At 42.8% G+C, this 16,673-nt stretch overlaps 1 protein-coding gene across 3 annotated transcripts in view; it reads left to right on the forward strand.

Moving 5' to 3' along the window:
* The window catches only part of DIS3L2 (DIS3 like 3'-5' exoribonuclease 2), a 181,956-nt gene that overhangs the window by 83,270 nt on the left and 82,013 nt on the right, over positions 1-16,673 (forward strand). For all 3 annotated transcript variants that reach the window (XM_038145249.1, XM_038145248.1, XM_038145250.1), the window contains exon 11: positions 10,378-10,457. In XM_038145249.1, the coding sequence (XP_038001177.1) occupies positions 10,378-10,457 (80 nt within the window). The remainder of the gene's footprint in view (positions 1-10,377; positions 10,458-16,673) is intronic.

Consider the following 16,673-nt stretch of genomic DNA (forward strand, 5'->3'; position numbering starts at 1 on the left):
TTCAGCACAGGACCTCAATTGCAACTGATCCAAGTTGTTGAAGGCCAAATTTGTAATTCTGGCTGCCCCTTCAGAAATGTGGCATCCTTCCTTTGGCTGATAAGGGAAGAAGAGCAGAGGTGCTCTGCTGTGTCCCTCTGCCCACTGGGGAGGGAGGCTCTGCAGCGCTGTTGGTACCTGCACTGCAGCTCTACTTTGCATTTATTTCTTTCTCAAGGAGTGTTACAGCTGGTAACAGGGATTACCACTGTGTATAGTAAGGGGTTGACAGCATGGTCTTTGCTGTAGATGCCCGAGGAGATTATAGGCTGATAAAATTAGAGATGATGGTAAAAATGGCAGCCTTGAGCTGTGCAAGGGGTGTTGGAGGAAAGCAGTTAGCCTCTGAAACAGATGTCTTTCCAAGGCAGGTGGACAACTTTAGTTAGGAATGAGTGCAGGGCAGATAAAACATTGTTCAACAGCTTGTTTCCTGGAGATTTTCCACTACAAAAAGCTAGTGTTAAGTAGAGCAAGTCTTACTCAGCTATAATAGGATATGTAAATATGCTCTGGTTTCTGATGGAAACTGAGAAATGACTTGTTTAGCAAATGTATAAGCAACATTGCTTCAGAACTGACTGTTATCTTGGAGTGGAGACACAAAAAGGGCTAGATTGTGATCTCTGCTCTCACTGAGCTGTTCTGTAACTGATTAAATGTTCTCCATAGAGAGATACATTGGATTAGATACACAGGTGACATACAAAGGATTACTCAGTGGGGTCTAAGCATATCAGATTCCTCTGTAATAGGATTGATTCCAGAACCTGGTGATGGTGACTGTACCTGCTCTGGCTGCTTCTGCTTTCTAGGCAGTTTGGGGGACTGTATCATTCTTGGATTGATGAGGAGAGCTCATGTTAGCTCCTTTCCCTACCATTAGCTGAGTAAGTAAAACTCTGGAGTAAATATGCTCAAGGTGCTGTTGCCAGTGGTGATTCAGCTCCTTGCTTCTGGTTGGTTTCTTTTGGTCCTCCTCTCTGTTTTCATAATATTTTCTACCACAGTATAGATACAACAATTATGGTGGCCCTCTTTTGAGCAAAATGATGCATGTTCTGTGCTCTCAGATGCTTTTACCAGTGCCTGGTGTAGAGAGACACAGGGCAACTTCACCTTTTTCCTTATAGCAAGGTGCATGTGATCACTGGAAGTGCAGCTTCAAGCAGAATTGATGGTGTGTGGTTGGATAGGATTTTTGCTTTCTGATCTTGTAGGCCATCACATCTAATCTTGCTTTGTTAGAAATCTGTTTAGCTGGGGAAAACAGTAATAAAAAAAAAGAAACAGTAACAAAAAAAAGTAATAACTTTTGCACCTAGATTGTTATGATACAGTCTTGTTCTTGCCTGGATATTTATTTTATGGAGAGAAGTGGAGGGAATAACAGAAGGAGATGAGGATAAAATCTTAAGTCTGACAGTGTCTGTGTTTCTTACTGGATTCCACTGGATCACAAGGTGGGGTTTTGATGAGCAGAGGAAAGTGCCATAGCCTCTCATGTTTATATATGTTAAGTGGGGCAGTTCAGGTGTGCCAAATACTGCCTCTTCGCTTGATATCACAGTGCTTTGCTGGTGCCCTGCTCTCACTGTAGGTCAGATAGCACAGGGTGCACAAGAGATGAAGTGTCCAAGTGTCCAAATCCTGGTGTCAACCCAGGTATCTGTCTCTGGTGCTGTAGCTGAAGAAACCCAGAACTACTCCAGCGGGTGAGGTGGTGTATCCCTGCTGTGGTATTTCAGAGCTGATCACAAGGACAGGCTGGTCATTACAAGGAACAGTATTTTCCTTGTGGTTCCACTCTGATGGAGTGATCTGAAACATGCTTTAGCCTGTCCATCTGTCTCACTTTTTGGGTGATTGGATCTTTGTTACTAGGTTTTTCTCAGATCACTCCATAAAACAAAACCAACCAACTCATAAATTGTAACATAGATGGCCCAAATCCAAGTGTATGAGGCAGAGCTGTCCTGGAGATATCACAGCATGGATTAGAAGTGGGACAGTCTGGAAAAGACTAGCAAAAATATTCTGGGAGATAAGAGATTGATTTACAAGGAAGGATTAACTGTTCAATGTGTATCTGCCAACACTGAAACTAGAAGTTTGTGAAAGATATAGTAGTTGATAGTTAAAAATATGTGGACCAAAATGAAAAAAATTAAAATCATTTATGATGGTGGGAGGGTAGAAAGGGGTGTTATAAGGACAAGTAAGGTAAAACAAAGAGGAAGCCTTTCCTGTCCAGCCCAAAATAGACTGTAGTGTAGACTGCTAAAGGGCTGGAAACTCCATCACTAAAGATGCTTGACTCCATACAGGAGAAAGTCCTTGCAAATGTATTGTCATGAGCAGCCTGGCTCTGACCTATGGGTGCTGGATGACCTAGTATCTCTTCCATTTCCAGCCCTGTGCATCTGTGATTAAAATAGTTTGTATAATGCAAGTGCATTTTCAATTACACTTTGCTTTCTTGCGTGGGATAGTGGTGGTGCAGAGAGCTCATTATATTTGTGGCACAATTACAGTGTGGCTTGTAGGAAATACTGCTGGTCCTTGGCCTCCCAGGGACTCTGATCTCGTTTATAAATACATTTTGGCTTTTCAAGCTATATAGGTATAAGACTGCAGCGCTTTTTTTTTCTGTCTTCCCTCTTACTTGGAGGCCATAAATATGGAGGAAAGAAATAGAGGGATAAATAGAAGGAATAATTGGTTCTGGTTCAGCAATCCAGTGAGCAGTCCCTGGTGAAAATGTAAAAGTTTATTGTTGTAGATGTGTAATACACCAGGAGTCATTGTCAGCTGCTCTCTTGGACCGAGGTCTGTTTTCTGAACCAGGACAGGACATTAGCTAAAACATAAACACAGAGAAATTAAAGAGTAGTGCTGGTTTGAAGTTGGGCTTTCAATGCATTTTGTGCTCTGCTGGACTTTTTGGGGGTTTATAACACTCAGTGTTTGGAGGGATTAGTTTTTGCTTCCAATTATTTTATAATTATAGTTCATTTTTAAATTTATGCACTATGCCAGAAGAGTTTTGTGATGTGTCAAGTATCTTTGTCAGTCTGTTACAGGGCATTCAGTGTGCCATGAGAGATTTGTCAGGGTACTTCTCTTGCAGGCGTATTTTAAAAATATATTCCTTTTAAGAGGCTGTCTTGGAAGCAGCCACTCTTGGGTTTTAACTAAAATCTGCCAGCATCAAGTGTGACAAATGTGGTAGACACTACAAGTAATAAATGTCTTTAGGAATGAGATGTTGAAGTCTCACATGCTCAGGCACTGATTGGTCTCTGAAATTTCTCTTGGAGAAAGGGTACTTTGTCCTCATTTGAGTGATGAATATTGGCAGATTGATCCTTTGCTTATTGGCACTTTGTAACAGACCTGCACTGACACTGTGGTCAAGCTGGGTTTACTTGTGATTGAAGAACGAGATTGATTTCTGTGGTTGCCATAACAATGGGATTGTTGTGTGAAAAAATGTTAGTAGCATTCACTGGCGTGAGTTGACAGCTCCAGGATGCCTGTTCTCAAATCGAAACAACTGTTTCCAGCTCTGAGAAATGGTGTCTGCTTAGCTTTTGCAAGATGGTGCTCAGCAGGGTCTTAGAAGTGACCTGAAGAGCTTTAAGATTCTAAAAAGTGCCTTTGCTATGCTTAATTTTAAAATGCCAGCTTCGAGCTGGAGTTAATGAGGGTAAACCAGGAGGCTGAGCTTTCACTCCCACCAGGCTATTGTATGTATTCACAAAGTGGAGAGAACAGGACAATCGAAGGAGTCCCTAGAAGAATGTAAATGCACTGCCAGTGTCTAGACATGCAGTCAGTCGTACTGTGTCTTAGCACTGACCTACTCAGGTTTAGAGAAGGCTTGTGCTGCTGAAGCTTTAATAAACAATGGTCATTCCTGTCTCACCTCCAGCTGAAGCAGCCTGGACTTTGAAAATGGGCTGGTGCTTCTGCAAAAGATTCACCTTGGTGCTTCAGGAGCCTTTGGATGACTGGAGGGACTGTGGGCCATGACAGCTGAGCCTGGGGCAGGGCAGGGTGTCAGTGAGCTGGTTGAGTCTTGAATGCTGGAATTCACAGACAGCAGGTTTCAGCCACCTTCAGGCTTCTGGTGTGTTCTTTGTTCTTTTTTGTAGTTTTGGATGTGTTGGTCTTTGTAAATGTCCAGTGAACATCGCAGGAGACTGCTTTGGTCTGAAAGTTGCCCGTGGGAGGGGAGTCAGAATGGTGGGGGATAAATAAGGTGTTTAAGTTCAGGTGCTTTAATTCTGTCAGCTTCCTAACACAGGCAAGTGGAGAGAGAGGTGCTGATCTCTTCTGCCTGGTGACAGGACATGTGGGAATGGCTCAAAGCTGCACCAGGGGAAGTTTAGACTGGATATTAGGAAGCCTTTCTGTACCAAGAAGGTGGTCAAACACTCTAACAGGTCTCCTAGAGAGATGGTCAATGCCCCAACCCTGTCAGTGTTTAAGAGGCATCTGGACAAAGCCCTTAACTACAGTATGCTTTAATTTGGTCGGTCCTAAATTGGTCAGGCAGTTGGACCAGATGACTGTTGTTGGTCCCTTCCAACTGAAACAGTTCTAGTCTCTTCCACTTCATTCACTTCCCTTCCATTTCCTTCTATTCCAGCCCCTGTGTCTGGGTTTCCAGTTGGAGGACTTCCAGTGGTTTCCTGCTCAGCACCTTCCTTAGGTGCTTTGATTTTCTTGAAAAGAATCTCTCTTTTTCTCCCATGAGACTTGGCAGTCTGAGCTCTGCCCACAGCCTCATTCCTGAGCAGTCCGGGTTCAGACAAATGCCAAAGCTGGGGCTTCAGCCCGAGTGACTTGAGATGGTGGTGGCTGCTGCCAGGACCAGGAGGAGCGGTGATCTGTGTCACACGGGAGCATGGACATGGTTTGGCTGCCAGCTGACTTGTGCTTGTGCTGCCTGGGGTGAAATTCCTCCACCCTCTGCTTTGCCTGGTTCCTGAATAGCTGGGTCATACTTTGCTTCTTTAGGCCTCTGCCTGCCTTGAGAGGTTACACCAGCTGGTGAGGACAATGAAGGGTTTTCTGATGCTCTGGTGGGTACATGCAGTTCTCTGGACTGGTGTTTCATGTTGTTGGCATTTATTAGTGCTGAAAATCTGTGGTGAGTTGGCTGATCTATGTGCTGCTGCTTGGTAAGATCATCGAGTTATACAGAAGGATGTGTAGGGTGCTGCTTTGTCTCCTGTGTACAGAGCTGGCACTTTTCTCCAAGCAGCAAGAAAATTACACTGTTAACACCCAAGCTTTGCCCAGCTGTGGGGTCATGCCAGAAACCTTGCCTCTAATACAGCCTGAGCTCCTGGCTTACCATTGCAATGCTTCATCCTGATGCAGGTGGCCTCTGTCTTGAGCAAAGAGTGAGCCCTGACCACTGGAATTTGTAATCTCCTGATGTCGTAGGTGTTCATATTTTATGGTTAAACTAAGTGGTATGTTTAATTCTGAACAGTTTAACTGGCAAAAAGGAATATATTGTACCAGTCTTTGAGGCACCAACTGTGCAGTGTTTTCTCTGCTGATTCCTGTGAATACCTTAGCATAGATGTATACATAGATATATGTATTTGCACAAAGTAAAACAAACTGCTGTTGCAGTCCTGTGATCTGTGAACATTTTAATTACCACGACGGTAATTCCAGCTCACCAACAGACTACTTATCTTACCTCTACTGCTGCACCAGCCATTTATTTTAGGTCCTGTTAAAGGTAAAAAGACTAACTGCTCTGCAGACATGCTTGTCTGCTTTAATTAGTCTTCCTGAAGCTGCGCAAAGAGCACTGCACTTAATTAGCTTTCCTTAAATTAGGATTGATATACCAACCTGTATAGGTTGACACTGTCATTACTGTGTAATAAACTAAGTGCTCTGTTTTGTAATTCTTTTTCCCCAGGTGGTTGATTTGCAAGATGCCAGACAGAGACAGCTTTAGCAGGACCCTTGTCCCTGCCATGGGGTGGCTTGGCCAGTGCTGCTGGGGCTGGCAGGGTCTGGGCAGCCTGGGTGGCTCCTGCTTTCCTGACTCTTGCTTGCAGGTCCACCATGGTCAGTTGTGAGTAGTTCCCCTGATCCTCCCAAAGTCTTGCAGGCTTTGCCTGGATCTGGTGCTTGAAACCTCTGAAACAAGGAGAAAGGAGGAAAGGTTTTGTTCGTCCCTTGGCAGAAACTCCATGCCAGAGCAAGTTCACCTCTGCAAACCTGCATTAGACATCTGTTTTACTTGAAGATGGTCCTGTAAAAAGTGGAAGTTTCCACACTGATTTTTTTTTTTGGACCAGTGCTGAGGGGTTCTTAAAGGCACATAAATATCTCCAGTCTTTTCCAGCATGAGGACCAGAAAATCTCTTAACTCTGTGTGTCTCTATCTCTTAAACCATTTTCTTTTAACCAAAATGCCTGTATGTTAGAACAAGTGGACTTTGATCATCTCATTACTTTTGCAAGTATGTTTTGAAAATTTGAAATGAATAAACCGGATTTTATTAGGTGTGATGACAATGAGAGATGCTTCCTTTGAGGCCCTGAAAGAAGGGTGAGAGGGGGATGACCAAACTTCTTAACCCACAAGGTCACCTTGGTGGCCCTCCAGAAGCTGGAGACACTGTTAGTTTGTATATACTTGTAGTCAATCAGTGCTAATGTGTGTGCATGTAGCTGTGGATTTTAGTAACATCTTCCCCAGTAGGTGCATGAAGCATTCTGTCCCTTGTGGTTTAGTGAAACAATTTGCTGCAGGCTCTCTCTGGTTACTGGTTACAGTCAGAAATGTGGTCTGATCTCTCTGAGATCCCTCCTGCCACAGCCTTTGGGGTATTGCACAGCCTGAAGCATGGTCAGGGCAGCAATTTGGTCAGCCCCTTCCCCTTCACAGGGCATACTTGCCACATAGCTGAGAGCAGTGTTGTTTCTTCACCCAGGTGGTTTTTTTCAGCTGTGCAGGGGTGGCTGGTGTAGGTGCCAAGGGAGGGGACAATTTGCAGAGCAGCAGGCAAGCTGTGCTGCCCACACCCAGCCTTTCCTACCCTTGCTTCCGCTGCATTGCCTGATTCTCCAGGATGAGAGACAGCTCTCTGCAGCATCCTGGAGATAAAAGTGGTACCACTGTGCCTGGAGGAAAAGCAGGAGGAGATAGCTGAGAACATGAGACCGTGCCCCAAAGGAGCACATGTGCAGGGTGCAGCCCTCAGGCTCAGAGCTGCAGTCCCATCATTGCATGGATCTCACATGCCAGCCCTTGTTCCTGTGGTCATCTGAAACTTCTTCAGTAATAAAAACTGAAAACCAGAATACTTAATAATCTTGTCACACTTAATAATGTTGTTACTGGTGAGCTGAATTCACTCAGAAAATTTCATCTCGGTGTAGGCCCGTGTGCCAGGATTATCTTACTGCTGTGGACTTGGAGCTCTGCTTTGAGGTTGGCTTCTCTTGTTCCATTGACTACCTGGCCATTGGCTCTGCAACACTTCTGCAGTATCCTTATGCCAAGGAGTAGCATGCCTTGTTTTACTTGCTCAGTGACGTTCTTACCTCACCTTGCAGTCTGTGCCCAGAATAAGCGGCCTGTGACAAGCTACAAGTCCAAGTCCTTTGAATAGTTCTAAAGGAGAAACAGGTCTGAGCCTGGTGGTTAAACATATCCGAGCTGGTGAGAAATGCTAGATCAGAATTTAGACCTCACTGCAGCTTTGCACCTGTGAGTTCATGGATTTCAGACAGCTGTGAGCTGAGCCTGTGCTGGCCATGCCTGTGCTGAGAGACAGCTCAGAGCCAGCCAGCATGTCCCCAAGGGCTGAGCACTCAGGGAGGCTGAGGCTGCCCCGCCAGACTTACAGGTTTGGACTCTCTGAACTGGGACCACCATTGGCCTCTGCCATAGACTTGACTGGCCAAATACATCCCAGCAAAACAGCCCATTCGTTGCTACCTTTGTATAAATGTGGCAAAATATTTGGTACCCCTGTTTTTCTGCTCACTTCAGTTTAGGGCAGGCTGCAAATATGCACTTTGTTGAAACCAATCTGCTAATTTTTTAACTGCCTGGAGCTACAATTCATAATGGGTGGCAGATGCTTGTGGTAGCAGGCCCTGAACATCTGGGATAAGCTCTGTATTCCCCTGACACAGGAACCTACATTCTCTTTGAAGCAGGTCTTAACTTTTTTCCTTGCTCACTTGCAAGATGAAGCAAGCCATTTGTGTCCATTCAGTTGACTCTCTTAAATGAAATAACTTGAAGATTTACTGGATGTGGCTGGAGAGGGCACTTTATACCCTGTGCATTAATGGGACCTGGTGTATATACATGCAGGCTGGCACATGTGTGTGTCCCCATACTGTTTGTAGTATAGGAGTGTCTATCTGCATATGCACAGCTCCCTAAAGAGAGTTGCATGGTGCCTTGGAATGGTGGTATCCTGAAATTCCATCCTTACGTGGAATTTTAAGGAATAGATATTTATGGAATTAAGGTTGTTTGCAAACCTTTAAAAATTGGTTGATTTTTAGTGCTGGCACCAACAGATCAAAGTCCCAGTGTAGTTGAAAGATTTTATATCTTTCAGTGTCACAGTCTCTTAATTTGTTTAGATGCATGCAAAGGATCAGAAACTAATGTGCCTCTGGAGATTAAGGCAGCTTTGCTATCCAATCTGAAAGCCAGCATATTCCAAAAGATTTTCAAAGTCTCAGAAGGCAGTGAAGTGCTTTACTGATTTTTATGTCTTTGAAAATCTCTATTTAGTGTGCCTGGTGGAATCACATAAATAAATGCTGCCAGCTGTCTGACACCAGCAGATACCACTCAGAGCATTTCAGTATGGAAGTGGTAGGTCTGCAAAGCTGGAGACAGTGCTCTCACTGAGATAGCACCCATACAAAAAGACTTTCTAATTTCATGTGCACTTGTTCCTTTAAGAATTCACTGTAATTTTCTCCTCCCATCCTCCCATCTCTCCTACCCCAGGAATAATACCAATGGTTGTGCTGTAAGAAAAATAATGTGTGTTTGCATTATACATCTCTAGAAGGGAGTTGCCATCATGGTATGAGTCTTTATGTGGCAAAAAGAAAAAAAAAGAAAAGCAGTGTTCTGATCTCTTCCATGGCAGCCTCAGCCTATACCATTGTGCTTGGGGATCTTTTAGCTAGGGAGGGGCTGAACCTACTCTAAAAGTTAAGATAAATCAAAATAAGCCAGCAAACCCATTACTGTGCTGACCTCATTGCTCCTCAGCTCTGGTCTCACATTCCTCACAGTGCTTGGGAAAACTCTGCTGTAGTCCAGAGGTCTGGGAAAGAAGTTGCTGTAGGACAGCCCAGGATGAAGAAAGGCCCCGAAGGAGGAGTTCAGGAGGTTTTATTTGCTGAATGCTTCAGGTTTTGTGTCTCACTGGTGCCAGTCTCTCCTCTATTAAACATGATGGTTCCTGAGTCAGGTGCTTTATTTGTCCCATCTGTGTGGCCATAGACCATATCTGTGGTCCTACTTGGTGTGTTCCAGTGTTCTGCCACCCACTGCTACAGGACATACACATGTGAGCCTTCCAGGGCAGGGCTGCAAATTCCAGGTGCCACCTGGTACAGCACATGCAAAAGGATGGTCAGCTTTTCCTGAGCACCAAGATCCAATGAGCTGATTTGGAGCTCGCCCTTCCTATAACTTTCAGTTTTTCCTACTGAATCTGCCTTTCCCTTTGGTCTGTAATTGGCAGTGTAGGTTTTATGAAGTCTTGCATCTCCTGGGTGTCTTTACTGGGACCAAAACTCTCACTCAGTTTTGTCACATTCAGCTCAGTTTGTACGTGTTTCAGTGCCTCTGCTCTGTGCTAGCATGGAGTGTCAGATGGTGTGACATCTACTCTTTGGCATGGGCATGAGGGTTATTTGTGTTCCATTTAACTTAGCAATTAGGAACAATCTATTTTTACTCTAGCTGCAAGGCATCTAGACTTTTTTCCTGCTTGTTTCTTTGGAGTGAACTTGATGGGCTAAATTGTTTAGTTTTTGTGAGGAAATATCTGTAATGAAATGAAAGCTCCTAAGACCAAGCAGTTAAACCACAAAGAAAAATGAAAAAATACCCAAGGAGATTCACTTGTCTAAACTGTTTTTTAAAAAATAGATTAGATTTAGAATTCAGATTAGATTGGAAGATGTTTCAGCAGAGTCTTCTGAAAACATGGTTGTTGTTGTCTGGATGTCTCTGATGGGCTCTGTGTTTTGATACCTTCTTCATGACTGGGAGATAAATTTTTCTTTTCTTTTTTTTTCTTTGGATAGGAAAGAATGCATTTTCACCATCGACCCATCAACTGCCAGAGATCTTGATGATGCTTTGTCCTGTAAACAACTCCCTGACGGTATGAGATATATTTTACAAAATACTTCTAGTGTTTGTATTCAGCTGTTGACACACTTGTATCCATAATTTGTCCTGAAGTATTCTTTGCCAAATATAAGTATAGTAATAAACTAGTTCTTCTCCTGTTGTTTTAATTGCTTGTTTTTAGACATCTTGGAGCAGACGTCTTCAAACTGCACTCAGACTTGGTGTTAGAAAATGCAGAGCCACGGTGTTTTGCATAATCAGAGCTGTAATTTGATTTGAGCAGATCTCAGCTGTCTCCTGTCATTACAGGAGTTACAGCTGAATAGCTAATGCACCACTTCTGCAGGCTAAAGTCGAGTGGAACTTTGACCTTGTGTACACAGTCCGTGGGTAAAGGAATCCAGTCTTTAGAAGGTCACTGGCTGATTATTTTTTGGTGTTTATGGGATGCTGGGAATTGTCAGATGAGCACAGTGTGCCTTATAAGTTGTGTTTTTCTTCTCATTGCCTGTTGAGCTTTCTCTTCTGCCTTATTTGTACTTTTACTATGCCGTAAGCCAACAGAACAGAAAGTAAAGCTCCAGAAGCCAAATCTTGATGATTATGACCAAAGGAACTTTTCTCCTGTAAGCTTACTTTGCCATCCAAGCTCAGCTCATTTAGTTTGATAAGATCCAGTGACAGGCTTGGTTAGAAATAGCACATGATTATATTAGCCTATCCACCCCTAATAATGAAGATGAAAGTTGGTGGGTTTTGTTGGTGTGGGTTTAGTTTTTCTTGCTCTTGCTTATCATCACAGTATGATGATATCCAAGACATGATTTCCATTTTTTAAAGTTGATTTCATACTGTGCAATGTGGCCAATGAATTGTAATGTCATTTAGACCCAAGTACAGAGTACTATAACAGTGCTATAAAATGGATAAAAAAGCAGAGGTGAAAGACAATTTGAAGCCAATAAAATTAATTGTACTCTGCAATAGCAGTTTTGAGGCAAGATTAAGAAAAAAATGCCATTCTGTTTCACAGAAAATTGAAAGAGTCTTCTTCAGAGATCCTGAGCTGAGCTCTGTTCTCCCTCTTTCCACTTTGTCATCTGAATCACTGGAGGTTTATGACAGCGTTGTGATCCCACAGGTCCTCAGGTCTAAAGTGGTGAAACTCTGGCTTCTGACCATTTACTGTTCAGATACATGTGGGTTTCGGATGCTGCAGGAACCACTCAGTGAGCTGCTTTGTGGTGCATGCCCATAAGCCATTTGGAGAAAGTGTTCAAAGAAAGTATCAGTGTGAACAAGAGTTGTTCAGAATTCTTTCTGCCAGGAAGCCTGCAAAGCCATGGCGGCCCTGTCACTCGTGCTTGGGGCTTCTGGGTATAGGTGGTGATGAGGGATGTGGCCACAGTCCTTAATTTGCATCCTGATGGGGAATTTAGAAATAGTTCATTCCATCAGCCTATTCCTGACTGGGAATGGGCTCTGTCCAGCTGGGAACATGCTTCTCTTCACTTTCTGGCACAGGAGACTTCAGCCCACAGACCTGCAGCTGGCAGAAGACACCCAGATCTATCTCCTGTCCCAAGTTCCTAGGACATTTTCTTGCATGCAAATTGAATTTCTCTGGACTTGTTACTTTTTTGTGCTGGTGTGAATTGAGCATGTTGCTCAAGTGATTTTCAGTCTGTGGTGCACTGGCCCCTGTGGCACTATGTAGGGTTCTATTATAAGCCCATGAAATGTGGCTGGAGAAAGCAGGGGTAATAAGTCCATCAGCATATGTAAGATTTTCTAGGATATCTGTACTTTGGCTTAAATTTTTTTCAGGAATTTCCAGACTTAGACAGGTCCAAAACCAGTGCTGGGAGTGCTTTGGGGTCACTTTTTTGTGTTCACTTGCTTGCAAAACTGTGGCTGTTTGCAGGTCTTTGGTGTTTAGGAGAGCCCCTATGGGAACCTCAATCTTGTGCTTGTAGAGTCTTTTGACATGTTTTGGAGGTACCCTGTGAACTTTTGGCTCTAAAAGTTGCTATGATGGCTGCAATTATTGTGACAAAGAGTTGTTTTATAAGTTAAGAGCGTGTCCAGGTCTGGCAAGGCTGAATCTCTCATGAGGGCAAAGTTGTGTTAAGAGTTAACGCAGCTTTTATTCCAAATGTAAACGTGGTTACAAGAAATTATTATTTTTTCCATCCCTTTTGCCCATATGTAAAACACTTTAAAAAACCTCACCAAAAAAATCCCAACATGAGCAAACCACATATCTTGGCATCCTCATGATGTCAGGAGATCTCCAAAAATCAACAGAGAATGCAGAACCTAATTCAGAATTCTCTGTTGGTGTATAGCACACTGAATTTCTGCAAAAAACCACATTAATTGCCCACACTTCCTTTATCAGACAGCTAAATCAGAGCATTACAGAAGATTTTGGAGAATTAAATTGTCTTTGAGCATTCATTGCTAATTTATTCAAGACTGTGACAGTTTCTATGCTTTGAAGGATCTTAGGCAACAAGCAGAGAGATAAGCTACTGTCTTTGCACCTTTGTGGAGTTTCCAGCCTCCTCTTATCAGATCTGGTCAATGGATGGAGGATTCACCCGTGCTACATCCTCAGTAAAAGGTGGAAAGGAGTTCTTAGCTGAAGTAGTTCACAAATCTGTCACGAAGAACTACCCAGTAGCAGAGTGTCACTAGCAGAGGAAGCATGGGATGGCTGTGGGAAGAGCTGTATTTTTAATGGAGCTTGCAGTAGGATATTGCAGCAGTTGGAAACTTTTCCAGGGATATATGTTTTAAGTGGGCCAGTTTGGTTTTGAGAGGATTTTATATTGGAGTCTGTTTCTGATTAACAGCCGTGCTCCTCGTTATTGTTTAATGATAGCAGTAGGGAGGTGAGCTTGCTGTTCACATTTGTGAGTGTATATTTTAAAAGAGATCAGCTCCAATAAAGAAGGAAAATAGGGTTATTTATGTAACAGCTGCAGAAATATGAACAAACTGTACTCCATTTAGATGATTCAGCATAACCTTGGAGTAAAAGATGGCTCTGGCCTGCACTAGTTTCTACAGCCTTTGTGGAGCTTTCAGGGTAGCTTGAGGTTTTGAACAAGTTCATTTCAGTCAATGCTCTTTTGTGATTCTTTCTGCACGTCTTCTAGCAAATTTGTGCAGCCAGGAAGGCACAGCAGAACCATTCTCAGGTCGTACGGGTGTCGCAGAAAACAGCTGTACTATTTTCAAGCCTGAATATTTTCACCCAGAGTGCAGAGGTTTAAAGATTTATTCTGATCCCAGCATGGCAGGTGACCTGTGAGTCCCAGTGATGCCAGGCATGTTTCTCACACTTTCCAAACCTCTTCTGGGCATTACCTGCCAGTGGTGCTTGTATTTCTGGTAATGTACTCTACTGATGCAGTCATGTTTGAAGGCTGCTTACTGGTAGGAGTAGAAATGGAATTTGGAACATTTCAAGGCAGACAGTTCCTTCTAGTGAAAGGTCAGGCCATGATGGGAAAAGATGCAGCAGAAATTATGGGGAAGTATTTCTGAGGGGTTGTCTTTTGCTGCTGATCTCAAAGCAGTGCTTTGGGCTGTACTGACAGAGCTTCTGTACAACTCTTATTTGTATATTAATCGCTAACATGGTTCTCACTTGTGTTTTTTCTTTCATTCCAATATTCTTACAGTCTTTTACAAAGTAATTTAAGTTCAAGTAATTTACGTCTTTTTTTAGGAGGAATTATTGTACTGCAGAATAGAAATATTTTCTACAGACTCTTTGCCCTGGTTTCCATGTCCTTAGTGACACTGGCTGGCTGCATTTTGGAGTGGGGCCATAAATAGATACAATCATTGACTCTTTCCAGTGTTTGCCTGATGATCTAAAGAAATGAGACTTCTGCACTGTGCAGCCCCCTGTTTTTTTCTGTTTCCCTTAAATCCATTCAATCTGTTGGTGAATTTTAATCAAATGTACCTAAGGGAAATGGGATAAAGGCATCAAACAATTATGTTTCTGCAAGTGTCATAATGAGGTATAAGCAAAGAAGAGAACTTTTCTTTGTGACCCAAATCTGGGAAGAGTGCAGCATGACCTTTCTGCTTAGCACAAAGTTCCTTGGGAGCTGTAGTTTTTGGGAACACATCTGCAGAGACTGAGACCTAGATCTCTGTTCAATGAGCCTATTTCACACATTTTGGTAAAGCCAACTGATGTTTTGCCAAATGTTGATAAAATTCTCCCTTGTCCACTGCAAGCCTCCAGGCTCTGGGGCTGCTTTTCTTAGGCCTGGACAGCTTAGTAGCCATCTCCTGGTGTGTGAGCTCCAGAATCTTGCACTTGAAAAACGCCTGCAGAGCCCTGGTAGCCCCAAGATGTCCTCTACCATCTCAGGAGACCATGTGGTCTTCCTCTCCTTTGACCCGCATTCTTTCCTGGTGTAGTTTGCAAACACATAGAATGTTTTAATTTTGCAAAGTTCTGTGCACTTATATTTGATGTTTAAGATGTAAACATTCCCTCTTCTATTCAGCTTTGTCTCCCTGGGCACTTAAGGACTGCAGGGTGAAATTTTCTCTTGCAAAATGTGGTACAGGACCCTTCAGCAAATCCCTTTGGCGCCCGCAGGGCAGAGTTTCAGGAGAGTTTGTAAATGGAGTAAATATTTTTTTAAGTTTGTAAATCTTTGCTTAAGATAAACACTGAAGAACAAACCAGTGTTGGATCAAAAGTTACTTTTGAAATGAGTATGGACTTATTTATCAAAAATAATTTATGAAATTACTGTGCTTCCTTCTTTGTAAGCTATTTAAGCTGAACAGACACCAGACCTGCAGAGAAAATGACAGAAACACATTGACATATGATTCAAATGTCAAATGGTCATAAACTACAATTTGCTTAGATTTACTGCAGGAGTCAAATGTGGGTAAAATAAGATCCACCAGGAGTGGGAATGCGTGAAACATTTGGTCAAATTTTACTTCAGTATCAGACATAATTAGCTCATCTCTCCTGTTACCTGCTGGTTAATCTGGGGATGTTTTGTTGTGTCACCAGGAGAGTGAAAAAGACATATTGCAGCGATAGAAAGAGGTACGTATTCTTTCTTCCTGTTGAGGGCTTGTGGTTGCAGATTCATTGAAATATGCAAAATTCTCTCAGATCTCTGCCAAATCCAGATCCCTGCTGTGTCCCACAATGCTGAGCTGCAGTGTGTGCAGTATATTTTGTCTCTTCTTTTGAGGTAACGTGGGGTTGTGTGTGGAAGCACACATCATTTCCAATTTCCAAGTGCAGGGTTGAATGGAATCAGGGCTGAATTGAGTCAGCTTTTCTCCACCAAACACCTCTCTTGAAACTGGTGGGACAACTTGATGTGGGGCTCCCCTCAGTTCCCCTGGGAATAGAGCAGGTTGCTCCAAACTGCTGGTGGCTGAAAGGGAAGAGCCAAATCCCCAGACAAGTGCATTAAACTGGGAGTTAAGGCACTGGGGTGATTAAGGAAGTTTGGATTTAGTTAAAGCATTGATTGCTAGAACATAATTTGTTAAAACTTTTTTTTTTTTTGCATATATTTGAAAGCTGCTTATGAGAAGGTTGATTAAAAGCTTGGTTAAGCAAAATTGGGGCAGGTTTTGTGATTAGTAATCCATATATAAATATTTTATAAATATTTCATCCTTATCCCAGAAGTTGTTTTGTTTCTTTTACAGTATGCAAAGAAAGCCGTGTAGCAAAGAGGCATGGGATTAAAACAAAATAAAAGATACATTGTGTGAGAAGGACTAAGGTAACAAAGACTGCAGAACATGCAAACAGATGTGCAAATACCAGTAGAATTACTCATAAAAGTGAGTTTACTTTTCTGCAGGGAGGAGAGATGCTCTGGGCAAAGTCGCCTTCCGGATCATTTCAGTTCATGAATTCAGGACCTGGGACAATTCCCTAAAGATTTAGAGGCGCGGGGTTTTGTGTCCTGGTGGATCTCACTGATATTTGTGGATACAAACTTAAAAGAAGAGAGTGTCTGATTGTGTATTGAAGAAAAAAAAAAGAAAATGCCTTAAAGTAGATGGATAATGGAAAGAAGATCCAGAAATTCTTGTGCAAACAGATCTAAAAGCATTTTGCCTGCCATGTCCATTCATGAAAAAGAACCCCAAGGACCAGGAGAGTCTTTGGAGAAGAACCACAAATGATAAGGGATGACCAGACAGACCTAGAGAGAGCAGGACTTTT

The sequence above is a fragment of the Motacilla alba genome, chromosome 9 (genome assembly GCF_015832195.1).
Source record: "Motacilla alba alba isolate MOTALB_02 chromosome 9, Motacilla_alba_V1.0_pri, whole genome shotgun sequence".
Classification (NCBI taxonomy): domain Eukaryota; kingdom Metazoa; phylum Chordata; class Aves; order Passeriformes; family Motacillidae; genus Motacilla; species Motacilla alba.